Source organism: Podarcis cretensis, assembly GCF_951804945.1.
Source record: "Podarcis cretensis genome assembly, chromosome: 9".
Taxonomy (NCBI): Eukaryota; Metazoa; Chordata; class Lepidosauria; order Squamata; family Lacertidae; genus Podarcis; species Podarcis cretensis.
The window spans coordinates 11,951,305-11,973,539 of record NC_137178.1 but is presented as its reverse complement, the minus strand read 5'-3'; the positions used below and the strand labels follow the sequence as shown (position 1 = coordinate 11,973,539).

Sequence of the window (22,235 nt, the reverse complement as noted above, 5' to 3'; positions counted from 1 at the left end):
CATCAGGGTCTTTTCCAGGGAGTCTTCTCTTCTCATGAGGTGGCCAAAGTACTGGAGCCTCAGCTTCACGATCTGTCCTTCCAGTGAGCTCTCAGGGCTGATTTCCGTAAGAATGGAGAGGTTTGACTTTCTTGCAGTCCATGGGACTCTCAAGAGTCTCCTCCAGCACCAGAATTCAAAAGCATCAATTCTTTGGCAATCAGGCTTCTTTATGGTCCAGCTCTCACTTCCATACATCACTACTGGGAAAACCATAGCTTTTACTATACGGGCCTTTGTCGGCAAGGTAATGTCTCTACTTTTTAAGATGCTGTCTAGGTTTGTCATTGCTTTTCTCCAAAGGAGCAGGCGTCTTTTAATTTCGTGGCTGCTGTCACCATCTGCAGTGATCATGGAGCCCAAGAAAGTAGCTGGACAGCTGGACAGAATTCTGAGGGCCAAATGGAAAGGGCTGGAGGGCCGGAGATTCCCCCGCCTGCTTTTAGAGGACATCGCCAAGCAATTAACCACAATCGCTCGCTTGCAATGCCAGCGGGCCTCCAAGAAGTCCATCACGGCTCAATAAACATGCTCTCCAAACTTGTGTTATTTGCCTGGCTCAGCTTGCAGGGCTCCCCATTAGAATACAACGTGCTCGAGCATGCAGCTAAATGCACTCCTAGTGAAAAGCTTTACCCACTTCACCGGGAAAACAGCCATAAATCTTCCAGATATTAATCAAAGCCATGGGCCTCGCTGCTACCCCCAGAGCTGTACCGGCTCCAAGTATAGACTCCGCTGGGCTGGCTGCATTAAACTGTCCAATCCATCATGCTCAGCTTCTCTACAGCTCAGCAATTCATCTTTCTGAAACGCAGCAGAAGAGGATCCTTTCCAGGAAAGGACCTCTAAGAACCGAAGCAATCTGGCGATGGGTTGCAAAGAGGAAGACGTGCCAAGCATCCCAGCAAGCAGAAAAGTGGCCAGCTGATGTCAGCCAAAACTGAGTAAAGGGGATGAGGGTTTAATACAGTGGTTTTCAACCTGTGGGTCCCCAGATGTTGTTGGACTACATCTCCCATCATCCCTGAGCTCTGGCCTTGCTAGCTAGCGGTGATGGGAGTTGTAGTTCAACAACATCTGGGGACCCACAGGTGGGGAGAAAGGCTGGTTTAACAGCTACTTGCTTGTTCCATTGGTTTCATGACAATTACAGGTACGAACCGGTTGACTATAGACACAGACTTTGTTTGGACAAATATACAGTGGTGCCTCGCAAGATGAAATTAATCCGTTCCCCGAGTCTCTTCGTCTTGCGGTTTTTTCGTCTTGCGAAGCACGGCTATTAGCGGTTTAGCGGCTATTAGCGGCTTAGAAAAGGGGGGGGGAGGGAAAAAAACTCACAAGTACTTGCAAGACGTTTCGTCTTGCGAAGCAAGCCCATAGGGAAATTCTTTTTGCGAAGCACCTCAAAAGACGGAAAACTCTTTCGTCTAGCGAGTTTTTCGTCTTGCGAGGCGTTCGTCTTGCGGGGCACCACTGTATTGATATCCGGAAAGCATTAATACACAACGTAGTGGGTTATTGGTAACCATATTTAGATTAGGATAATAATGTCAATTATATCTATATAATAACCTATAGCATTTAAATTTGACTTTACTTAATGTGTTACATTGCCCTTTTGGCTCTTTTTCTCTTCTCTCTGTTTCCCTTTCTTCACATTTTCTTTTCTTCCTTTATAAATGAATACATGAATAAATGAATATTCAGAACAGGTTGCTGGAGAAGACCCAACAGAATGTGTATATGTAGCTGATCTTAAGAGAATCAAGCCAGGCGAGGATATGAACACGATCAAGAAAAGGGATCTGACTGCCCCAAAACTTTGCACAAAGGGTATTGAAAGTGTGATCACGTCTGAACGCCCTTGACAGCATCAAAAAGCACAAAAACCATCCTGGACACCCATTCAAAAGGATGTCTGGAAGGGCCCCAACTACATAAGTACTAGAGGACTGGAGAGGAGTTTGGCCCCCATTCTTAAAGTGGCTAATTGACACCATGGAGCCGGGATTAATGACTCTTGCGATATATATTTTCAAAGGGCAAAGCAGCTAAGATTTATAAGGGCCTGACACATTACTCCAGGCTGTTTAAGAGATTGCTCAGATACCTCAGGATAACTTTGCCAGATTTACTCCTGAGATTTATGACATTATTGACTCATCAGAGGACCAAGTCAGTCAGCTTCCAAGAAGCCTCTGTTTGCAGGGAAAGACGATGCTCAAAATCTTGGTGGCTGAAGGAGACGACATTCCACTGCAACAGACTAGCTTCTGCCTGCTTCATCCTCTCCACACCAGCCCAGAATTGCGCTCCTCAGCTATCCAGCAAGAAAAGGTCTTCTCCCCATCCAGCCTCTTGCAATGACTGAAGAAACCTCTTTGACCGATCTCCAGCTAGCATTGTCTGCTGGAAAAGTAGCAATTACAGCACCTGCCTGACTAGAATCCCTTCATCAAAATCATTGTTACCTGTGTAATATGCCTGGGCTACTTCTTTCATTTGCTTGCTAGTCCTTGAGGCCAGGATCTCGATCAGAGCATGCTCGTCCGTCCCAGCACCCTAGAAGCAAAAAGAAGAGGAAGAGGATTTGTTTAGCCTGGAAAAGAGGAGACTGAGAGGAGATCGGATGGCCATCTTCAAATATCTCAAGGGCTTTCAGATGGAGCAAGCTTGTTATCTCCTGCTCCTTGAGGGTAGGAACTGAACCAAAGGCTTCAAGCTACAAGAAAGAAGATTCCAACTCAACATTCGGAAAGACTTTCTGACAGTAAGAGCTGCCCATCAATGGAATTGTCTCCCTCGGGAAATGGTGGACTCTCCTTCCTTGAAGGTTTTTAAGCAGAGGTTGGAAGGCTATCTGTCATGGATGCTTTAGCTGAGATTCCTGCATTGTGGGGGGCTGAACTAGATGACTCTTGGGGTCCCTTCCAACTATGATGCTATGATTTAGGCACTTTCCACTGTAGGTTTCCACTGTAGGGCCTCCTTGGGGATCTAGCATTTAGCAAGCTTCTGAAGAGCCAAAAGACAAAATGTCAACAGAGGCGATAACATCCCGAAGATTCATGGCAGCAGAAGGGAGATGGACTGAAGACAATTCAGCCAAGAACTCCTGAGCTCCTAACTGACACCAACACAAGGGCTTTAAGTGAGCGCTTAACTTTTTCACCGAAGCCACAGGGGGCTTATCATTCCCTTGACTGCACCTATCGGGATTAGTTAACACCGCTGGCGAACAGTCAATGGTGTGAGCTAACAGTTTAAATGGGTGCCGAAAGCATCGACCAATGAATTGATTGATCCATTAACTGCTGGTCCAAAGTATGGATTTTGGAACTGAGCTGCCCTCTGAATGGATTGGTGGCATTGAGAAAGATATTTACTTTTCTTTTTTTTCTTTTTTTGGCATTGAGAAAGATATTTACAGCACATAGCGTCCCAGTTCATTGACACAAATGTGATGGTTTTTGTTGGGACAGAATGTCATGCCTGAATCAGAACATCTGTGTGTCCTCTGGGGCCAAAATCCAGAGAAGAAGCAGGCATAGACCAGAGGCAACTGTATGGAGAGGTGGAGCTGTGCTTGCTCTTCCTCTGCTGAAGAGGCTAGCTGCTGCTCAGTTTTATGGAGCGGCTTGTCTCCTCCGTTAAGTGACAACTGCTGCAAGGGAAATGGCAAGCAGAGGTCTAGCTTTGAAAGTGGCTGCAACCTCCACATGCCTTTTTCTGAATCCCAAGCCATGTGCAAAGACAACTTCATTCAAAATGAGACATTCTCGCAATACGGTATGGCCATCTTTTAATTTCCTCAAAACAGCAGCGGAAGCAAAAATATATGGCAAGCGAAATTTCCCAAACGAGTAAATAACAGAAGGCGCAGTGCTGTCGCCGTAGACTTACTTTCATGGATTTCTTCAGTTGTTTAGCATCAAACACTGCCGGAGGCATTACAAGAGCCACCATTATACGCTCCAAATTGCCAGAGAGATCTCCCTTCAAAGCATCTTTCATATCCTTTTCAAAAAGAGAAAGAAACAGAGCTGTCAATGTTTCTCGCTGTCAAAAATCCTATCCAGGCTCCAAGGACGGTCTGACCTTTACAACAGAGATAAACCGTCCACTGAATCTCTCTTTTAATTGTAGTTTCATTCTCAGTGAGGACAAAACCCCATGCCTGGGCAAGACCACTTCACACAGCACATTAAGCAGCCAAAATTTGTTTAAATTCTGGTTTTAAATCTGGGCTGCACATGGTTTCATTCCATCACTGTTGCAAGCATGGCTTGTTTGTTTTGATGTCTTTCATCGCTGATGCTAACGTTTACATGCTGCGTTTTTTAGAATATGCTTTGTTTGCAAGGTGCCCAGCAAATATTTACTGATGGGTGGCTATGTCAATTTAAAATAATGAGAGCAGAAAGAAAATAAACACACATGGGAGAGTGCGGGAGGAATGACTGCTCCTCCATCCAAAAGATCCTTGCAGTTGGAAAACTAGGAGAAGGTTGTCTACATGGAAGAAAGAGAGAGAGAGAGAGAGAGAGAGAGAGAGGGAGGGAGGGAGGGAGGGAGGGAGGAAGGGAGGAAGGGAGGGAGGAGAATCCATCTGTGTCACCTACAGCCTGAAGTGGTCCAGCCATGCAAATTGATAATTAGATCTCTGCCTCATCCTGGACTGAAGAGACCTGACCTCCTTGTCAGGAGCTCAGCCTACTCTCGAGTAGGACATTGGCAGAGACACATGCCCGACTGGCATGTTCTCTCCCTCCTGGTCAATCGTTCGGGAGCTTCATTAGCTTTCTTCTGCCCAAACATCACAGCGACCGATGCCAACAGACACCAGCACACTTAGGGATCCGCAGGGTCTTCGCAGTTTGCATAACAGACCTCAGCAACTCAGCATTTTGGCTAATCTACTTTATTTACACACGGAGCACTGCAATATGGCTCCCTCTCTCTCTAGCAACAGACAGCAAAGAGAAAAAGAATAAAGGACAAGAGTCCCACTTCACGGAACACAGTAACACAAATATCCTGTCTCCGTCACTTCCCACTCTGTGAAGTCAAAACATATACCGTCATGGGATAGACAACAATCCCATGACTGCAATCATGGAGCAGGAATTCTAACACTCCTAACCTCCCAGGGATCCTCCCTAATCCACCCTGACTGCTGATAGCATATGGCAGGCTTCCTCAACCTCTGCCCTCCAGATGTTTTTGGCCTACAACTCCCATGATCCCTAGCTAGCAGGACCAGTGGTCAGGGATGATGGGAACTGTAGTCTCAAAACATCTGAAGGGCCGAGGCTGAGGAAGCCTGGCATATGGCTTCATAGTTCCCCACCCATGTGTCCTGCTGGGCACAACTCTTCAGCCCTACTTTCAACTGCCCCCTATTGCCACCTCCTTCACCACCCTGTTTCTGCCCAGTCCTTAAGGAATTCAGGATGCTATAAACAGGCTGGATCTCAAGGTAGCCTTGCAAGAACAACCAACGTTAGTCTGAGATGACACCATCTGCAGCAAGCTTCATGGTTGCGTGGGGGTCTTGAAGCCCAGTCTCCTGCTTCTTATGTTTGATAAGAACATAAGAAGAGGTGTGCTGGATCAGGCCAGACTATCTAGCCCAGCATCCTGCCTTACAGTGGCCAACCAGATGCCTATACCATATGTCTGAAAGCAGGATTCCTGTATAATGGCCTTCTCCCCTCCTGTGGTTCCCAGAATCATTACTGCGTCCGACTTCGTGGCTGGTCGCCATTGGTTTCCCTCTCCTCCTTGAATTCATCCAATCCTCTTTTTAAAGCCATCCAAGTGGGTGGCCATCACTGTCTCTTGTGGCAGTGAGTTTCACAGTTTCCTGGGAACGTTTATATAATTTAGCAGAGTTTAAACGATCCCCTGTTTAAGTTTATGCAGCAACAAGCGGGTTGCTAACTCATCTGAGTCCTATCAATAATTATACCTTCCTCGTTGATAATCCCTTTCTGTCCCTCTTAAAGAAAACACACATGAATCTGAATCATATTAATATAAAATTCTTTACTATCGGATTCATTCAGGTTTACAGAGTTGTTCCTGAAGGCAGGCTTAGGTTACATAACAGATAGACTATATACTAGATCAGGGGTCAGCAAACTTTTTCAGCAGGGGGCCGGTCCACTGTCCCTCAGACCTTGTGGGGGGCCAGACTATATTTTGGGGAAAAAATAATGAACAAATTTCTATGCCCCACAAATAACCCAGAGATGCATTTTAAATAAAAGGACACATTCTACTCATGTAAAAACACGCGGATTCCCAGACCGTCCATGGGCCAGATTGAGAAGGCGATTGAGCCGGATCTGGCCCCTGGGCCTTAGTTTGCCTACCCATGTACTAGACAGTAGTGAGTCATGAGAAGACTGCATACGAGCAGTTACCAGTTAACATTCCTTGCAGCAACCGAACAACTGACACTGTCTGTCCTGAATCTTCCAACATTCAGCTTGCACAGAAGCTGTAGTGTTATGGGAAAGCATGATAAACTTTTCCCTATCGGCTTTCTTCTATAATTCTATACAAAACCTACAAAATCAGGACTTGAGGACTTCTTGGATCATTCTTTTTCTTGTTCCTTCCCTTTGACCTTACCACCTTGGGTGACCCTGCTGGGAGTAAGAGATTCCCGACAGCTTCGCTCACAAGGGTCATAGGAACGTGCAAGCCCACTCACCACAACAAGGTGGTGATCCAGCAAGTGAGCAGTCACATGTAATGGTGTCATCACAAGAGAACACACCCCCCCTTATTCCTGATGGGAGTCTTTTGCAGCCTAGAGATCATCTCCGAATCATACCTTTCCCGCAGCTGCCTTGTACTCCTTCGCAATCAGCTGCCGCTGAGCATTTGATCTTCCCGTGAGGATGTCGATCAGGGTTTTTTCATCAGTGCCTAAAATGCAAAACAGAACCGATTAAAAAAAAAAAAAAGTCTAAAAAGTGGTTCAACTCCCAGGCTAAAAAAATCAGAATAATTACATTCAAATGATGGGTTTAAACCCACTGCAATCTGCTACTCCCTACAACATATTTTACTGATTTGTTATTACATTTATAGCCTACCCTAAATGAAGTTGCATTTTAATGTTTTAATGTTGTATTTTAATCTTGTTTTTTAAGATGTATTTCAATCAATTGTTTTATATTTGGTGTTAGCCGTCCTGAGTGGGGAGGGCGGGGCAAAATTAAATTATTATTATTGTTGTTATTGTTTAGTCATTTAGTCATTTAGTCATGTCCGACTCTTCGTGACCCCATGGACCAGAGCACGACAGGCACTTCTGTCTTCCACTGCCTCCCGCAGTTTGGTCAAACTCATGCTGGTAGCTTCAAGAACACTGTCCAACCATCTCGTCCCCTTCTCCTTGTGCCCTCCATCTTTCCCAACATCAGGGAGTCTTCTCTTCTCATGAGGTGGCCAAAGTATTGGAGCCTCAGCTTCCGGATCTGTCCTTCCAGTGAGCACTCAGGGCTGATTTCCTTCAGAATGGAAAGGTTTGACCTTCTTGCAGTCCATGGGACTCTCAAGAGTCTCCTCCAGCACCATAATTCAAAAGCATCAATTCTTCGGCCATCAGCCTTCTTTATGGTCCAGCTCTCACTTCCATACATCACTACTGGGAAAACCATAGCTTTTACTATACGGACCTTTGTTGGCAAGGTGATGTCTCTGCTTTTTAAGATGCTGTCTAGGTTTGTTAATAAATAATAATAATAATAATAATAATAATAATAATAACCTTTTCTCCATGGAGCTCAAAGTAGCACACATACTGTAGCTCTCCTTCCTCTTTCATTTTAGCCTCACAACAACCCAGTGAGGTAGGTTAGGCCAAGAGACTATGCCTGGCTCAGGGTCATCCAGCGAGCTTCAGGGCTGAGTGAGGATCTGGTCTCCCAGGTCCTAGTCCAACACTCTAACCACTACACCTCGCTTCCCTGTTCGTGCCAGGAGTGTTGTAGAAATTGGCCTACTGCACACAGGTGGAGTTTGCCTTCTTTCTTCCACCCATTTGCTCTGGCCCCGCGCAGAAGCCATGTGGCCCTCGAAGGATTGCCCAAGAGGGAATGTGGCTCTCGGGCTCACAAAGGCTCCGCGTTCCTGCTTTATGCCCAACAAAAAGGAAAACCCTTGTCCTAATCTTGTGCGCTACTCAGGACTGGCCGCTGCCAGGCTGGGTGTCAGGAGCAGGTCAGCAAAAACTTTAAAAGTGCCAGTGAAGTTAACTCTTTATCCAAAGGAACAAAACAGCTGGAGTGAGGCTTGAGGGAGATTTATAGAAATGGGGTGGCAGGATGAGAAGGAGCTGGAAGGACAGAGCGGGGACCCTCAGGAAGAAGAAGAGCTTCTAGATCCTTTAACTCCTGTCAGGGAGCATTGTGAACAGACTGAGAAATGTTTGAAAGCTCAGGAACGTTTAGAGGAGTGCAATGCTCAAATGTTATCTAAGTCCCATACGGAGTAGAAGTGTACAGAGAACTCTTTGACTTCTTGCATGCTAGAGACCTTTGTGTGGCTCATAAACTCTTCAGCAAATTGAAATAAATGTTAATATAAGCCTGTGTCCTCCTCATGCATATCCGCTGAAAACCTGAGTCTGTTTGGTTTGAGTAAACCTGCAGCTCTGCACCTGTGATATGAAAGTGAATGCAACTAGCTCTCTGGGAATTCTGAGAGAATTTAAGAGTTGCCAGCAGGATACATCTATGTTATGTAGGAGATTTGCGGCTGCTTGACAAAGCGTTTCTGTAGACTTCGGATATTAAAGATATTTCCTGTCAAATGTGAAGGGGGGAAAGAAACAAAACAGCTCAGGAGGCCAGCCTACTGAGCACAGCCACTCTTCCCAGTAGGTCTTGCCACAATGAGTCAGTTGTGAGGACTGAAGGTTCCCACCGTCCCCCAGTTGCCTAAGTCTCCTCCTCTCTTGGGACCTTCCGGAGCAATCTGAGACTCTGTTGCTTTGTCTGCTTTTGCTCCGCTCTCTTCATCCCTCTTCTGGTTCTGGGAAACCAGTGGGGATGGGAGCTGGTGACACCATGCCTCTTCACCAGCCAGACTCATCTCTGCCTCTTAGCTCCCCTCCCCTCCTCTCCAGCCTCCACTTCTACCTCTGAGTCTGGACTGCTCTCCACCACAGCCTCTTCCTGCTCACTAAGCCCTGTTACTGCTCCAGCTTCCGACACATCCTCCTCCCAGTCTTCTCTCTCTTCCCCCATCTGATGCCCTGGCTTCGAGGCATCTTCTCTTAGGGGTTCCCCAGCTGTTTCCTCCCACCATTCCTCTGCATCCAGCCATGACAGCTGTCACAATCCCCTCAATGGCACAATATGGCAACCCCTGCAGAATGTACATTGGAAGAGCACCCACCAGTCCTTTTGTGATACTCTGTAGGCTGGAAGACTTTAAAAGATAAATCAACGAATTCACAGAGGAGAGTTCCGTCAATAGCTATTAGCTATCAGAAGCAGATCACAAAATAATGAAATTTGGGTTTGCTGGAAGGGATAAGACCAGGACATGAGATTTAATTAATTTATGACTAATTACCGGCTGCAGAAATGCCAACTGGAGGGAGGGGGGAAACTGAAGCTATCACTGAGTGGGAAATTAAGTGCGGAGCTTTAATTAAACGTGTCGTGTTAACTTATTGGATCAATGGCACAGAAGGGGAAAAGGGGAAACCATGGGAAAATGAATTGTTTAGAAAACTTTGTTCTCATTCTTGTACAAGCAACTCTGATTCGGCTGGAATGAATGGAATTAAATTCACGAATTGCAGATCATCATTTCTGTGGACCACAGGAGAGTTTTAATTGCTAAGCTGGCGTGGAATAATTAGCTGTTCATTTGCAATTGAGTCAAACTCACTGAAATCAATAGCCTCAAGTTTCATGTTCACCAATTTCAATGTGGGCCTGCTCTGAATATAACTAACACTGGGAAGGGCCATAGTTCAGTGGTAGAGCATCTGATCTGCATGTACAAAGTCCTGGGTTCAATCTCCAGGTAGGGCTGGCGGACAACCTTGTCTAAAATCCCAAAGAGCTGCTGCTGTCCAGTGTAAGCAACACTGAATCTGATGCCCCAATGGTCAGACTCAGTATAAGGCAACTTTCTTTGACTCACAGCTGTCCATGGAGGCGCAGGTCAATTCTGTGTCCAGGGCAGCTGTCTAGTTATCTCCTGCTTGGACTACTGCAATGCGCTCTACATGGGGCTACCTTTGAAGGTGACCCAGAAACTACAACTAATCCAGAATGCGGCAGCTAGACTGGTCACTGGAAGCGACCGCCGAGACCACATAACACCAGTCCTGAAAGACCTACATTAGCTCCCAGTATGTTTCCAAGCACAATTCAAAGTGTTGGTGCTGACCTTTAAAGACCTAAACAGCCTTGGCCCTGTATACCTGAAGGAATGTCTCCACCCCCATCGTTCAGCCCGGACACTGAGGTCCAGCTTCGAGGGCCTTCTGGTGGTTCCCTCACTGCGAGATGTGAGGATACAAGGAACCAGGCAGAGGGCCTTCTCAGTAGTGGCACCTGGCCTGTGGAACGCCCTCCCATCAAGGAAATAAACAACTACCTGACTTTTAGAAAACATCTAAAGGCAGCCCTGTTTAGGGAAGTTTTTAATGTTTGATGTATTATCGTATTTTAAATATTTTGTTGGAGTGGCTGGGGAAACCCAGCCAGATGGGTGGGGAATGAATAAATAAATAAATAAATAAATAAATAACGGAAGTTTGCGATAATTTGCATTTTAGTGTCATTTTGTTTCACAGGCTATGGAAATAAATTGTCAGCTGTTATGACTAATGTTTGTGTACCTGATATGTATGTGTGTGTGTGTGTTTTAAAAATTAATAGCGCTGAAAGGGTTCTTGAAAGGTCATATAGCAAAAGTGAGGGGCAGGGTGGGCTCGTCAACTTGGGAAGGTATCCCATGTAGGAGAAGGAAAACTCTGACACTAAATCTCTGCTGCCTTGTGGGATATCTTTGAGAGAACAAAAATGTGAAAGAGTAAACCTACAGAAATCCCTAAGACGGTTGGATGGCACCTTGCCAGTGTGGTGTAGTGGTTAAGAGCGATGGACTCGTAATCTGTGATAAAGCGGGATATCAAATCCAGCCTCTTCCTTCTGGAAACTCCTGCAGTCAAGCTGGTGCCAAATATTTTGCTCTGTGTTCCTTCCATCAAGAGGGGGTAGGTCTTATTGTCTGGGCAGCCCAGACCCTCCATCCACACTGCCTAAGCTTACACTCCAGAGAGGTCGCTTTGCTGCTGCTAATGCAATGGGTTGACTCCCCCCCTGGAGGAACACTCCATTGCCTCTTGAGACAGAGGGAGGCCAACGACTGTTAACAGATTTCCCAACAGATACAGCAAGTTTTTACTCCTGCTCGGGGCAATTTGCATCAGGCTCTTCACATGAGTGGGTGGCGCTGTGGTCTAAGCCACAGAGCCTAGGGCTTGCTGATCAGAAGGTCGGCGGTTCGAATCCCTCCGATGGGGTGATCTCCCATTGCTCGGTCCCTGCTCCAGCCAAGCTAGCAGTTCAAAAGCACGTCAAAGTGCAAGTACATAAATAGGTACCACTCTGGTGGTAAGGTAAACGGTGTTTCTGTGTGCTGCTCTGGTTCGCCAGAAGCAGCTTAGTCATGCTGGCCACAAGACCCGTAAGCTGTACGCCGGCTCCCCCGGCCTGTAAAGCGAGATGAGCGCCGCAACCCCAGAGTCGGCCACGACAGGACTTAACAGTCAGGGGTCCCTTTACCTTTACCTGCTTCACATGAGCTACATGGATGGACTCTACTGGAGACAGAAGGGTCAACTAGGGCAGTGTTTCCCAACCTTGTGCCTCCAGCTGTTTTTGAACTACAACTCCCATCATCCCTGACTAGCAAGACCAGTGGCAAGGGATGATGGGAATTGTAGTCCAAAAACAGCTGGAGGCACAAGTTTGGGAAACACTGAACTAGGGAAGCCCTCAGACTGATCCTAAAGTTAATCTGGGATTATCAGTGGTTGCTTTGCACAGTATCCTGCGGGTGACTGCAGGCATCAAAACCACAGGAGCTGGTGCAACGCTAAGACAACATGAAGCAGGCTGAGCCAGATGCAGAAGGTGGTGTTTATACAGAAATCCTAGGGTGAGGCAACATATGACCAGGTCTTCTTCCTGCCTGCCTGCCTGCCAGCCTGCCTGCCTGAAACAGAGAAGGACGCAGAGGACCAAGACCACTTACCTATTCCCCGAATTGCTTTCCGAATTGCTTCAGCATCTCTTGATGCATTAAAGCCAGGAGCATCCCGAATCGTTCCCCTAGTGCCAACCTAAAATAGGGAGAGCAGGGAGAAAGGAAGTGTCCACTTATTATTATTATTATTATTATTATTATTATTATTATTATTACTATACCAAAAATGGAAAACAAGCGAGGTCCCAGCTAAAGAAGAATGGCAACTTAAACTGATGGAATATGCGCAGCTTGTGGATCTAACATATAGAATAAGATAACAAGAAGAACATACATTTAAAGAAGATTGGAAAATGTTTATCGAATATATGGGGGGAAATTGTGTACACTGGAAAACGTTGGCAGCATTAAGATAAATTCAACAGTGTAAATAAGTTTTGATGGATATAATAAAGGAGAACCATGGGGCAGGGTCCAGGATGCTCAGATTACTGCCACCAGACCTCCCCTTTCATGATGTAACCGTGATGTAGTTTGGTGGGTGTAACATGGGGATTAGCAGCTAATAAAAGTTTGGGGGCTCTTTTGTTCGGGGCTTCCATCTTGTTCCACCTTGTGGCAGGTGGGAGTCCTGTCACGACAGTCTTCAATAAAGACCAAGCCTACTGGCTGCTGTTTTGCTCTGGTATTCCTGGTTGGTGTCCTTGTTTTTTTGTCCAAGGGAACCCTCAGATTTCTCCGTTAACATTATCAAGACATTAGCTACTCTAAACAGAGCTATAAAAGTACCTTAATATACAAGTTAAGACATTAAACAATAAAATTTATAAGCTAAAATTATCACATGGCCACTGATATATTAAAAAATAAGGTTAATTAATACAATGTGCAATTATATTCGGAGTTTGGTGATAAAGATGAAATATAGCTTGATGTAAATAAATAAATTATAAATTATATAGCTACCTTGGCTATATAATTTGCTCTAATTTTCCTAGCGGCAGTTGCAAAGAGTGCTACACGCTAGGTCACATACTTATATCTGACTGCGAGGAGATATAAAATCATGTCAGAGGTGTTCTGGCCAGGGGACCTTGTCATTATAAGTGCTAAAAATCCTTCTCTTGCTTCATTATATAAGGGGCAGCGCAAGATATAATGCATAAGGTCCTCTACTTCAGGACATTCTCTAATGCAGACACGTTTGTTTGTTGGTATGCCTCTGTGTCTCCCATCTCTATAAGCAGAGTTTATTGTATTTAACCGTGACTCTGTAAAAGCTTTCCAAAGTTGCACAAAAGTCAATTCATTAAAATAAGATGTATGTTCATAAGCCTCTCTAAGTTTAAAATAGACAGTATTTTCCGCTCTATAAGACACACCACACCACAAGACGCACCTAGTTTTTGGAGGAGGAAAACAAGAAAAAAAATATTCTGTATCTCAGAAGCCAGAACAGCAAGAGGGATCGCTGTGCAGTGAAAGCAGCAATCCCTCTTGCTGTTCTGGCTTCTGGGATAGCTGCGCAGCCTGCATTCGCTCCATAAGATGCACACACATTTCCCCTTACTTTTTAGGAGGGAAAAAGTGAGTCTTATAGAGCAAAAAATACGGTAATGGAGCAGCAAACAAATCAATTTCCTGGCCTTTTGCTTATAGGATCTGATCTAACCAGAGGAGGCCAGAGGAAATTCACTTGGGTGTGGATAAGGGAAAACACACACACACACACACAAACCCCAGGAGCTTATGAGCTCAGCCATTCAGGAATGTTGTCTTAGTTCATCCACTGGAAATGAAGAAATAAAAGCGAAGCAGTTTTCCTGATGCCAAAATCCTGCCTGCGTGGGGCTCTGAACATGCTCAAATTCAGCCACAATCAAGAACAATGAAAGGCACATGCAGCTTGCACATTCCTGAGATTGCTGGTGCAGCAGTGCGCACTGTGCGTGCTAGGCTGAGAGGAAGAGCTGGAAATGTGCAAAGGGAAAGCCAATCCTTCACATCGTGGAGACAAAGTGCGGTTGAAGCCAGGTAGACAGTGAGCCAGGGAAGTCTTGCATGTGGGCATTACTCTGCTTTGTACACATTTGCTGGCTCCAGGATGTTTGCTGAAGTGGAGACATGAACTGCTGTCTCCATCTTCTGCTTCCTTCCTGTTTCTGTAACAGACTAAACTGCCTGTGGCTCTTCAGTTCCCGCACAGCAGCCTTATCCTACTTGGCGCCTGCTAGCAGGGGCTGATGGGAGTTGTAGTCCAAAGCTGAGGGAGCACACCTGGTTGAGGGACCCTGCTGTGGTAACCTTGACAGAACCACAGCCTCATTGTATCTAAAGTGCATGGATGTCGTAGCCACATCCCAAATGTATTTGGAAATCCTTCCAGAAAAACTGGCCAGGCCAGTTTTTCAGGTCACGTTCTAGCCCTATCACCTCAGAAGGGCCCACATTGCTGCCACCAGCCCAAGAACCCCGTACTGGACTTGACAACCCTCTGTTTTAATTTTCCACAGTGCCCCATAGTGCTGCCACGTTGGGCATTCTGGAACATTCTGGGAAATTAAAATGGCGGCTCATAGTTGCAGGATGTTGCTCTCGGGTAAAGACACCAAGAGAGGGCACATCAATGTTACCAGAGAGTGGCTCTCCTCAAACCTAGAGACAGTTCCTGAACCTGATTTTTCTGTCACCCTGGGAGCCACTTCTCGAATTTCTTCCATGGTGATATTTTGCCCAGAGAGAGAACTCGGATGTGGGAAACATTTGCTACAAAGCCAAGGCTCTCGCTAGCGTTGAGGAACAAGGCCCATCTTTCATAGCTTATTCTCTTCTCCCTAAAAGAAAAGTGACAGCTTTGGAGCTACAAGATTAAATGTGGGGTTCCCCACCCCCCCACCTCTGGGATGAGGAGTGACTCATTTGCAAGTTAACATAGGACTCCTGCTAACGAGCGGAAAATGGAATAAATTTCCAGAAAAATGAACGAATGAGCAAGTAAATGAATGAATAGTAGTGCAATCATCACATTAGAAAAACCGTAACAGTTTAACCACATGAGTCTGAATCCATCTTTCAGTTAATTACCCTTGACTGAGAGGTTTGTTACAAATTCAACAAAGAAAGGAAGTAGAGCAAAAATTTTCATAATCAGCAAGATGATATTCTGAGGTTGGAGGAATATAGACCTTAGAAAGGACTACTGCTCAGTGATAGAACACATGCTTTTTAGGCAGGAGGTATTAACTGAGTCATGTTCATTAATTTCAATGGGTCTAACTCTTGAGTAAAAGTTCATTGAATACCACACCTGTCTGAAAATACACCCTGTCTAAAACTAGAGAGGTGCTGCCACTCAGTGTGAACATTACTAAGATAGAAAGACTAATGGATCTGACTTTGGTGCAAGGCAGCTCCCAATGTTTCAGAATTTGCTTTTAGATGATGCCCTTCTCAGAAGAGGCTGGCTGGCTGGCTGGGATACTACCAGACCTTAAGCAAAGCTGTGATCTCCATACTAAACAAATAATTTCATTATCCGGCAATAGTTTTTCAAAATGGCACATGAGCAAAACAGCCAGAAGTGTGCCATGCAAAGGACTCAGAATTTCTCTGTTTTTTGTCTCTAAAGTTCAGTCTCCAAGCAAACAGAGATGATCCCAAATGCACAAGAGTAAGGTATGCGGGCGACATGATTTTACTCACCCAAACAGAAGCCATTATGATCTTCTCTCAGAATGACTCTGGAAGAATAACCAGATGTTAACAGAATGCAACACTGGGCATGTTATTATAAAATGCACTAACACAAGTAAAGATGTATGTTCTTGTAAAGACTCATATTTTCCACTGGGCTTTCTCTGACTCCTATGATCAGACCTGGATTAATGTGTATGAAACTCCTGAATCTCTTTTATTTGCTTTTACCTGTTTTTATACAGTTGGGTATTTTTAGGGTCTATTTTTAACTTAAAGAACATTGTTTTTATATTGCACATAGTGAGCGCTACTTAAGGGATTTTTGAAATATTAAAGGGCTTAAAAATGCTATAAAATAAAATGAAGACAATTAGCAGTCCGTTCTTTCCAATACATTCCTGCGGCAATTCTCATGATGTTGCTGCTGAGGGTATCCAAACCCCGTTCTGCACCTTTTAAGATTCACAATAACTCTACATCTATAAATCTATAGTGAGGCCTGCACACACACTGTGAAACTGGCAACAAAAACCAGCTCCCTCTGACTGTTGTGGTCAGTTAGCTATGTCTTCCTGCACTCCGTTCCACCACAACTGTTTTAGGCACCATTTTGCCTGAATGAAGCAAAACATTGTTTGTTTCCAAACCATAGTGTCAGGTCCTGATTTGAGAAGAGAACTACAGCTTGTACAAGCCACAGTTTGCTACATTTGGACACAACATCAACAGCCCTCCCAACTGCTGCTTCATGTTTGCAAAGTGTCCATTCCCATTCATTCCCGCCCCCACCCCACCCCCCAAATAAACAGGCTTCTGAATAACTCTCAATTCTGGCCTGAGTCACAGGCGACAGGGAATGAATAGCAGAGGGAATACACTGTATATCTAACATCATCCCACCCATGGTTTATTTTATTTTTTTACCCAGAGAACTTTGGAAACTGTCCAAGCTCAAATACGCAACACAGGAAAAGGCGTATTGACTCAGATCCTTAAACAGAGATGTTCGTTTGCCACAAGTACACAGGGCTTAAAGCATAAAGTTAGCTCAGTGTTTTGCTTGGGAGAAATTTGCCCCACCCAACCTGAAGTTATGGAAACAAGGGTTGCAGAGGAGTAAAAGCAGTTAGAGAACCTTCCTCTGCTTCTCAAAATCAGGCTTAGTGAAGAAAGGACACACCAGGGGCAACGAGGGAAAAGCCATCTCTTCAAATGTGGGTCTTCCCCAGTATCATATAAAGTACAGGTGGGGTTCTGGGTTTAGATAACAAATTAGGTATGCACGCAAGGCATGCATCTCTCCAAGCAGGGCTCACTTCAGCACCTGATAAAATATGCTGCTTTGAGGCAAACTCTAGGCAGTTCCAGATTACTGTTATTTTTTAAAAGTGATTCTGTCACATGGCAACAAATTAAGGTTGCACACGATCAAAGGCACTGCTGGTCAACAAATCTTCTTTTAAAAAAATTTGAAAAGGAAAGTAGCAATGCAATTTACTAGAAAATATGGGATAGCCATTGCTTCACACAGTGCTGTCTAACCTTCCCACAAACAGATCAGAATTAAAGGCGTCTAACCAGCCCAGACACCATGTGCAAACGACTCAGGAAGAGTGAAAATCAAGAGAATCATAGAATTGTAAATCTGGAAGGGACCCTGAGGATCATCTAGTCCAACCCCCTGAAATGCAGGAATTTGTAACTGTCCCATATGGGGATTGAACCTGCAACCTTGGCGTTGTCAGCACCACGCTCTAACCGATTGAGCCAGCCACTGCTTAGCATACAGGTCATCTGGAAGCAACCTGTGGAGGTAAGCAGGGCAATGAGGGTTCAGCAGCCCTTATCAATTCACTTCTTTTCTTCCTGCACTGAAGTATAGCCTGTGTAGATGACTCAAGCTGGCTTCAGACTGTCATGGGGTTATTAAGAGTTTATCAGCCTCCACTATCTCTCAGGACTCAGACAGACTGTTGGTTTTTCAAGAGACCAAGGTGTAATGTGCAAATGCTCAAGTCTTGCACAGTCATATAGCAGGTTTCCCAGAGAGTTTCCCAGGTGTTGATCAACACAGTCTCTAGACAAACTTAGAGCATATTAGCAGGGAAAGTTGGGATTACTCCGCCCATACAGAATTCCATCTGTTCCAACACACACTCTCCAAAAGCGGCTAGCTGAAAGAAGGCGTGGTTAAAACTGCCACCATCACACTTCTAACCACGGCATCATATTATATACCAAGATATCCTGCCAAGGTTTCATTAACGTAGGGTTGCCATACTTCAAAAAGTGAAAATCGGGACACAAACACTGTAAAGCCTTTTTTGGCAAAGTTGTTGAGGTTTTTTTCCTTCTGCAAAATCTCCAAAAAAGTAGTTTTGAGCTATTTTAAAGGAAATTCGCCAAAATATGCACTTCCAACATACATTGCCATATGTCCAGATTTCCCCAGACATTTCAGTGATTTCCACCCAGACACTGTTTTCAACAGCCAAATCCCAGCTATGTCCAGGAAATTCTGGATGTGTGGCAGCTCCAATTAATGTCTATTATGGATAACAGCCACAGATAGACAGATGCTCCATGAACTTCTCTAATCCTTAAACCAAATTAAGTGTCCAGATTTTTTTACATGGTAGAATCCTCTCAGGACCATCCTGCTCCAAACGGCAGATGTATGCACGTGTGTGTGTGTTATATATTATGAAGCTCCACCACATTCACTGCACACAGAAAGCTTCTCCCTCAAATGCTTGCTTTCCATGAACTGAGAGGCCTTTGATCTGAGCCAGATCACAAATATGTATTTCCACTCAGCTTTACCTTGAAACGTTACAGTCACAACAGGAGTGCTGCTAACATGTGAAAGAGCTTCATTCACCCATGATTCCATCCCTATGAGTCATCATGCCCTTTCCCTGCACATTAGCAACACACAACAGGAAATATATCCTGCACCTCAGAGAGTTTCAAGAAAGCTCTAACAAAAATGGGTGTGGGGAGGGAGAGGAATCCCAAACCCAAGTTGGGCAATAATCTATATTAGGATTGAGGCTGTTGTATCAAACCAGGCCAGAGATTGAAACCCATAGGAAGTCCTTAGCCAGGTTTGTCGGAATGGGGCTAGGAGTTTCTCCCGCTGCACTCCCGAAGACTCCCCAGGCAACAGGAGTGTGAACTTGGCCCCGCGACCGTGGATGCCTGGAGCCGTGAGTGCCATGGCCCTGGCACGGAATTTGGTGGGTGCTCAGCTTGGGCATTGACACCTATGTTCCCCATCGTACGTTGCCTGGCATAGGTGCCGGGGCCCTGGGTGCCCGAGCACCCACAAAATTCAGGAGCTGGTACTCCTGATGGGGCCAAACTGCTGCCCCAAGCGCGCAACGCGCGCCGTTTCCAATAATCCCAGGAAGAAGCCGCGACGGCGCGCCTAGAAGGCGCGGCTGGGGCGCCTCGGGCTCCAGCACCGGCACGAAAGCGCGCCCCGCCCGCCTCAACGGGGTCCCCCCGGAGCCTGAGAGGTGGGGTAGAAAGTCAGGCGTCCCTTGCCCTCGATGACTTACCCGCCAGCAACAGCCAGACGCGCCCTAGGAGCCGCGAGTTTGCAAAGGGGGAAAAGCGCCCCGGGAGTGGAGCCGCTGCCGAGGGAAAGTTGCGCTCCGCCCTCGCTCAGCCCCACCTGCTGGGCCACGACGCCGGGGAGGGAGGCTGGGCTCACGGCCGGCCCATCCCAGCTCGCTGTCGGGTTACTTCTCGTCACTCTTGGTCTCGCTGCAGCCCCGGAAGAGCCGGGAGGCTCGAACTGCGGCGACGCTCCTGCGCTTTGCTAAGAGTTTGGAGGCAGGCAGGCAGGCATCCCACAGGGAAAGCTCTCCGCTTTAGCACGACGGCTCTCTGCCTTTCTCAGGGCTGCATGGCTGCTGTATGAGCATCCCCTGTATTTGCTCAGTGCGCGGGGGCTTGGCCAAAAAGGAAAGGGGCGCCAAAGCCAAGGGGAATTAGAAAATAAAGGGCGTGTTTACGCAGCTGCAGAGTTGTTTTTCCATTAAGTGAGGAAAGTGATAGGGGAACGCGCTGGAAAGCGTGGAATGGCAATTGCTTGACACCACGTCGTCTAAGGTAAAGGTAAAGGTACCCCTGTCCGTACGGGCCAGTCTTGACAGACTCTGGGGTTGTGCGCCCATCTCACTTAAGAGGCCAGGGGCCAGCGCTGTCCGGAGACACTTCCGGGTCACGTGGCCAGCGTGACATCGCTGCTCTGGCGAGCCAGAGCCGCACACGGAAACGCCGTTTACCTTCCCGCTGGTAAGCGGTCCCTATTTATCTACTTGCACCCGGAGGTGCTTTCGAACTGCTAGGTTGGCAGGCGCTGGGACCGAGCAGCGGGAGCGCACCCCGCCGCAGGGATTCGAACCGCCGACCTTTCGATCGGCAAGTCCTAGGCGCTGAGGCTTTAACCCACAGCGCCACCTGCGTCCCTACCACGTCGTCTAATCTCCCCCTAAAGAAATCTGAATGCTCCATAGTACCGCAAAGTTTGTGCAAACTTATTGGGGTGGGGGGTGTTCAACAAATGGGTCGTCTGGAAGCGACCTGCGGACTGCAGGCTACTTTCCAGCCATGCAACATGCCAGAGGTGTCTTAACTCCTCACCACCCAGGCACACAAGAAGAATTATCGCAGTTAGAAGATTGTTGCAGGCAGGAAAAGATAGCATGGAGCAGGGCTGAAGAGAGGGCAGGCCTGAGGAGAATCACAGGGCCAGACGTTTGGCTCTGGCGCCTGAAGTTCCCCACTCTGCTTTATGATACTGCAAAGGTACAACCCTCCTATTTGTAGCATTGGCGAACACACTGGGCTGCTTTTCTCCCCTGTCTTCCGTTGCCAGATTACAATATAAAAACACAAGAATATGCCGACAATTGAAGACTGGAGATTGAAACTAACAGACTATGCAGAACTGGACAAATTAACTGGGAAAATAAGATATCTTAAGGACCAAAAATTCATCGAAGACTGGGGGAAATTTGTAGAATACCTGAAAAACACATGTGATGTTCAAACAACGTTAGTGGGATTTCAAGAAGCACTGTGAAAACTGAGATGTATTGTTAAAAATAAATAAGAGTAGTGGGAGGGAAGATTAATGACAATGCTAAGAAAGGAATGCGTAACTAAGAGGCAGAGATGGATGATTGACAGAGAAGCTGAGGGAAGTCCAAAAATAGAGAATTTGTTTGTCAAAGATTGGATAAAATTGTATATTTGTGTTGTAAATCATTAAAAATTATTTTTTAAAAAACAACAAGAATATAACATGGTAATGGTGTTGAACAAAATCTGGTCTTGTTCCCTTATGGTCTTGTACACAAGAGCCCCTATAGAGTCCTTTGTAGGTTCTCCGTCGGTAGGAGAAAATAACAGAGGCCAACCAGAGAATATTGAGAAGCAAAGTAAGCCTGATCTTATATAGACATTTTGGAGATTCCCTGCGTGGTACACTCTTGGCAGGTCGAGGGAAGGGCTCTGAACAGTCAAACACGGTCGATCACTGTAAAAGGTGTGAGGGGAGAACAAGGGTGATATAGACTCCCACAGAAAAACTACCAGAAAAGGCAATCAGATAAGGCATTATCAGACAGGAGATAAAGCAGTCAGATTTCTGTTGTAGACCGCCTTTTCTATGATGTAGGTATGATGTATATGGAGGGCGGTCTTGGGCTATACTGTACCTCTTCTGTGATGTATGTATGATGTTTCTGGGGGTGGTCTTGAGCTCCAGAGTAGGGAATTTCAAAATGTCTATATAAGGGGAGGCACACCTTTGTTCTGGGTCCTCCTCCACTCTCCTGTGTGTGAAGGGAGCACCCTGTTGCAACAGATCAATAAAGATCAGGCTTACAAGCTGCTTTGCTTCTGAATATTCTTTGGTTGGCCTCTTATTTTCTCCTACTGATGGATAACCTACAAAGGACTCTATAAGGGCTCTTGTGTACAAGACCATAAGGGAACAAGACCAGATTTTGTTTTACAACAATGGACAAAAACAATACCACCCCATCTCTCACCCCTGAGAAAGGCCACAGATCGGCCTGTGAGAAAAGGAAGGTTTTTGCCTGGCACCTATGCTGGTGTCTGCATTGCTCTTTACATCTCTGAAATGTTGGTTGAAGGTGAAGGTGATGAAATCTGCCTGGCTGATCTGGGTAGGTCTGTGCCACCAATTAAGATTGAAAGGCAAG

The 22,235-nt window shown here is 45.9% G+C and overlaps 1 protein-coding gene across 1 annotated transcript in view; it reads right to left on the bottom strand.

Moving 5' to 3' along the window:
* The window catches only part of ANXA3 (annexin A3), a 33,015-nt gene extending 13,328 nt beyond the window's left edge, over positions 1-19,687 (bottom strand). Inside the window, exons 1-6 of the mRNA XM_079991131.1 lie at positions 19,557-19,687; positions 16,000-16,037; positions 12,346-12,433; positions 6,890-6,984; positions 3,949-4,062; positions 2,517-2,607 (exon numbers count right to left, since the gene is read on the bottom strand). Of these exons, the coding sequence (XP_079847257.1) occupies positions 2,517-2,607; positions 3,949-4,062; positions 6,890-6,984; positions 12,346-12,433; positions 16,000-16,014 (403 nt within the window). The 5' untranslated portion in view covers positions 16,015-16,037; positions 19,557-19,687. The remainder of the gene's footprint in view (positions 1-2,516; positions 2,608-3,948; positions 4,063-6,889; positions 6,985-12,345; positions 12,434-15,999; positions 16,038-19,556) is intronic.
* Positions 19,688-22,235: the final 2,548 nt, after the last annotated feature.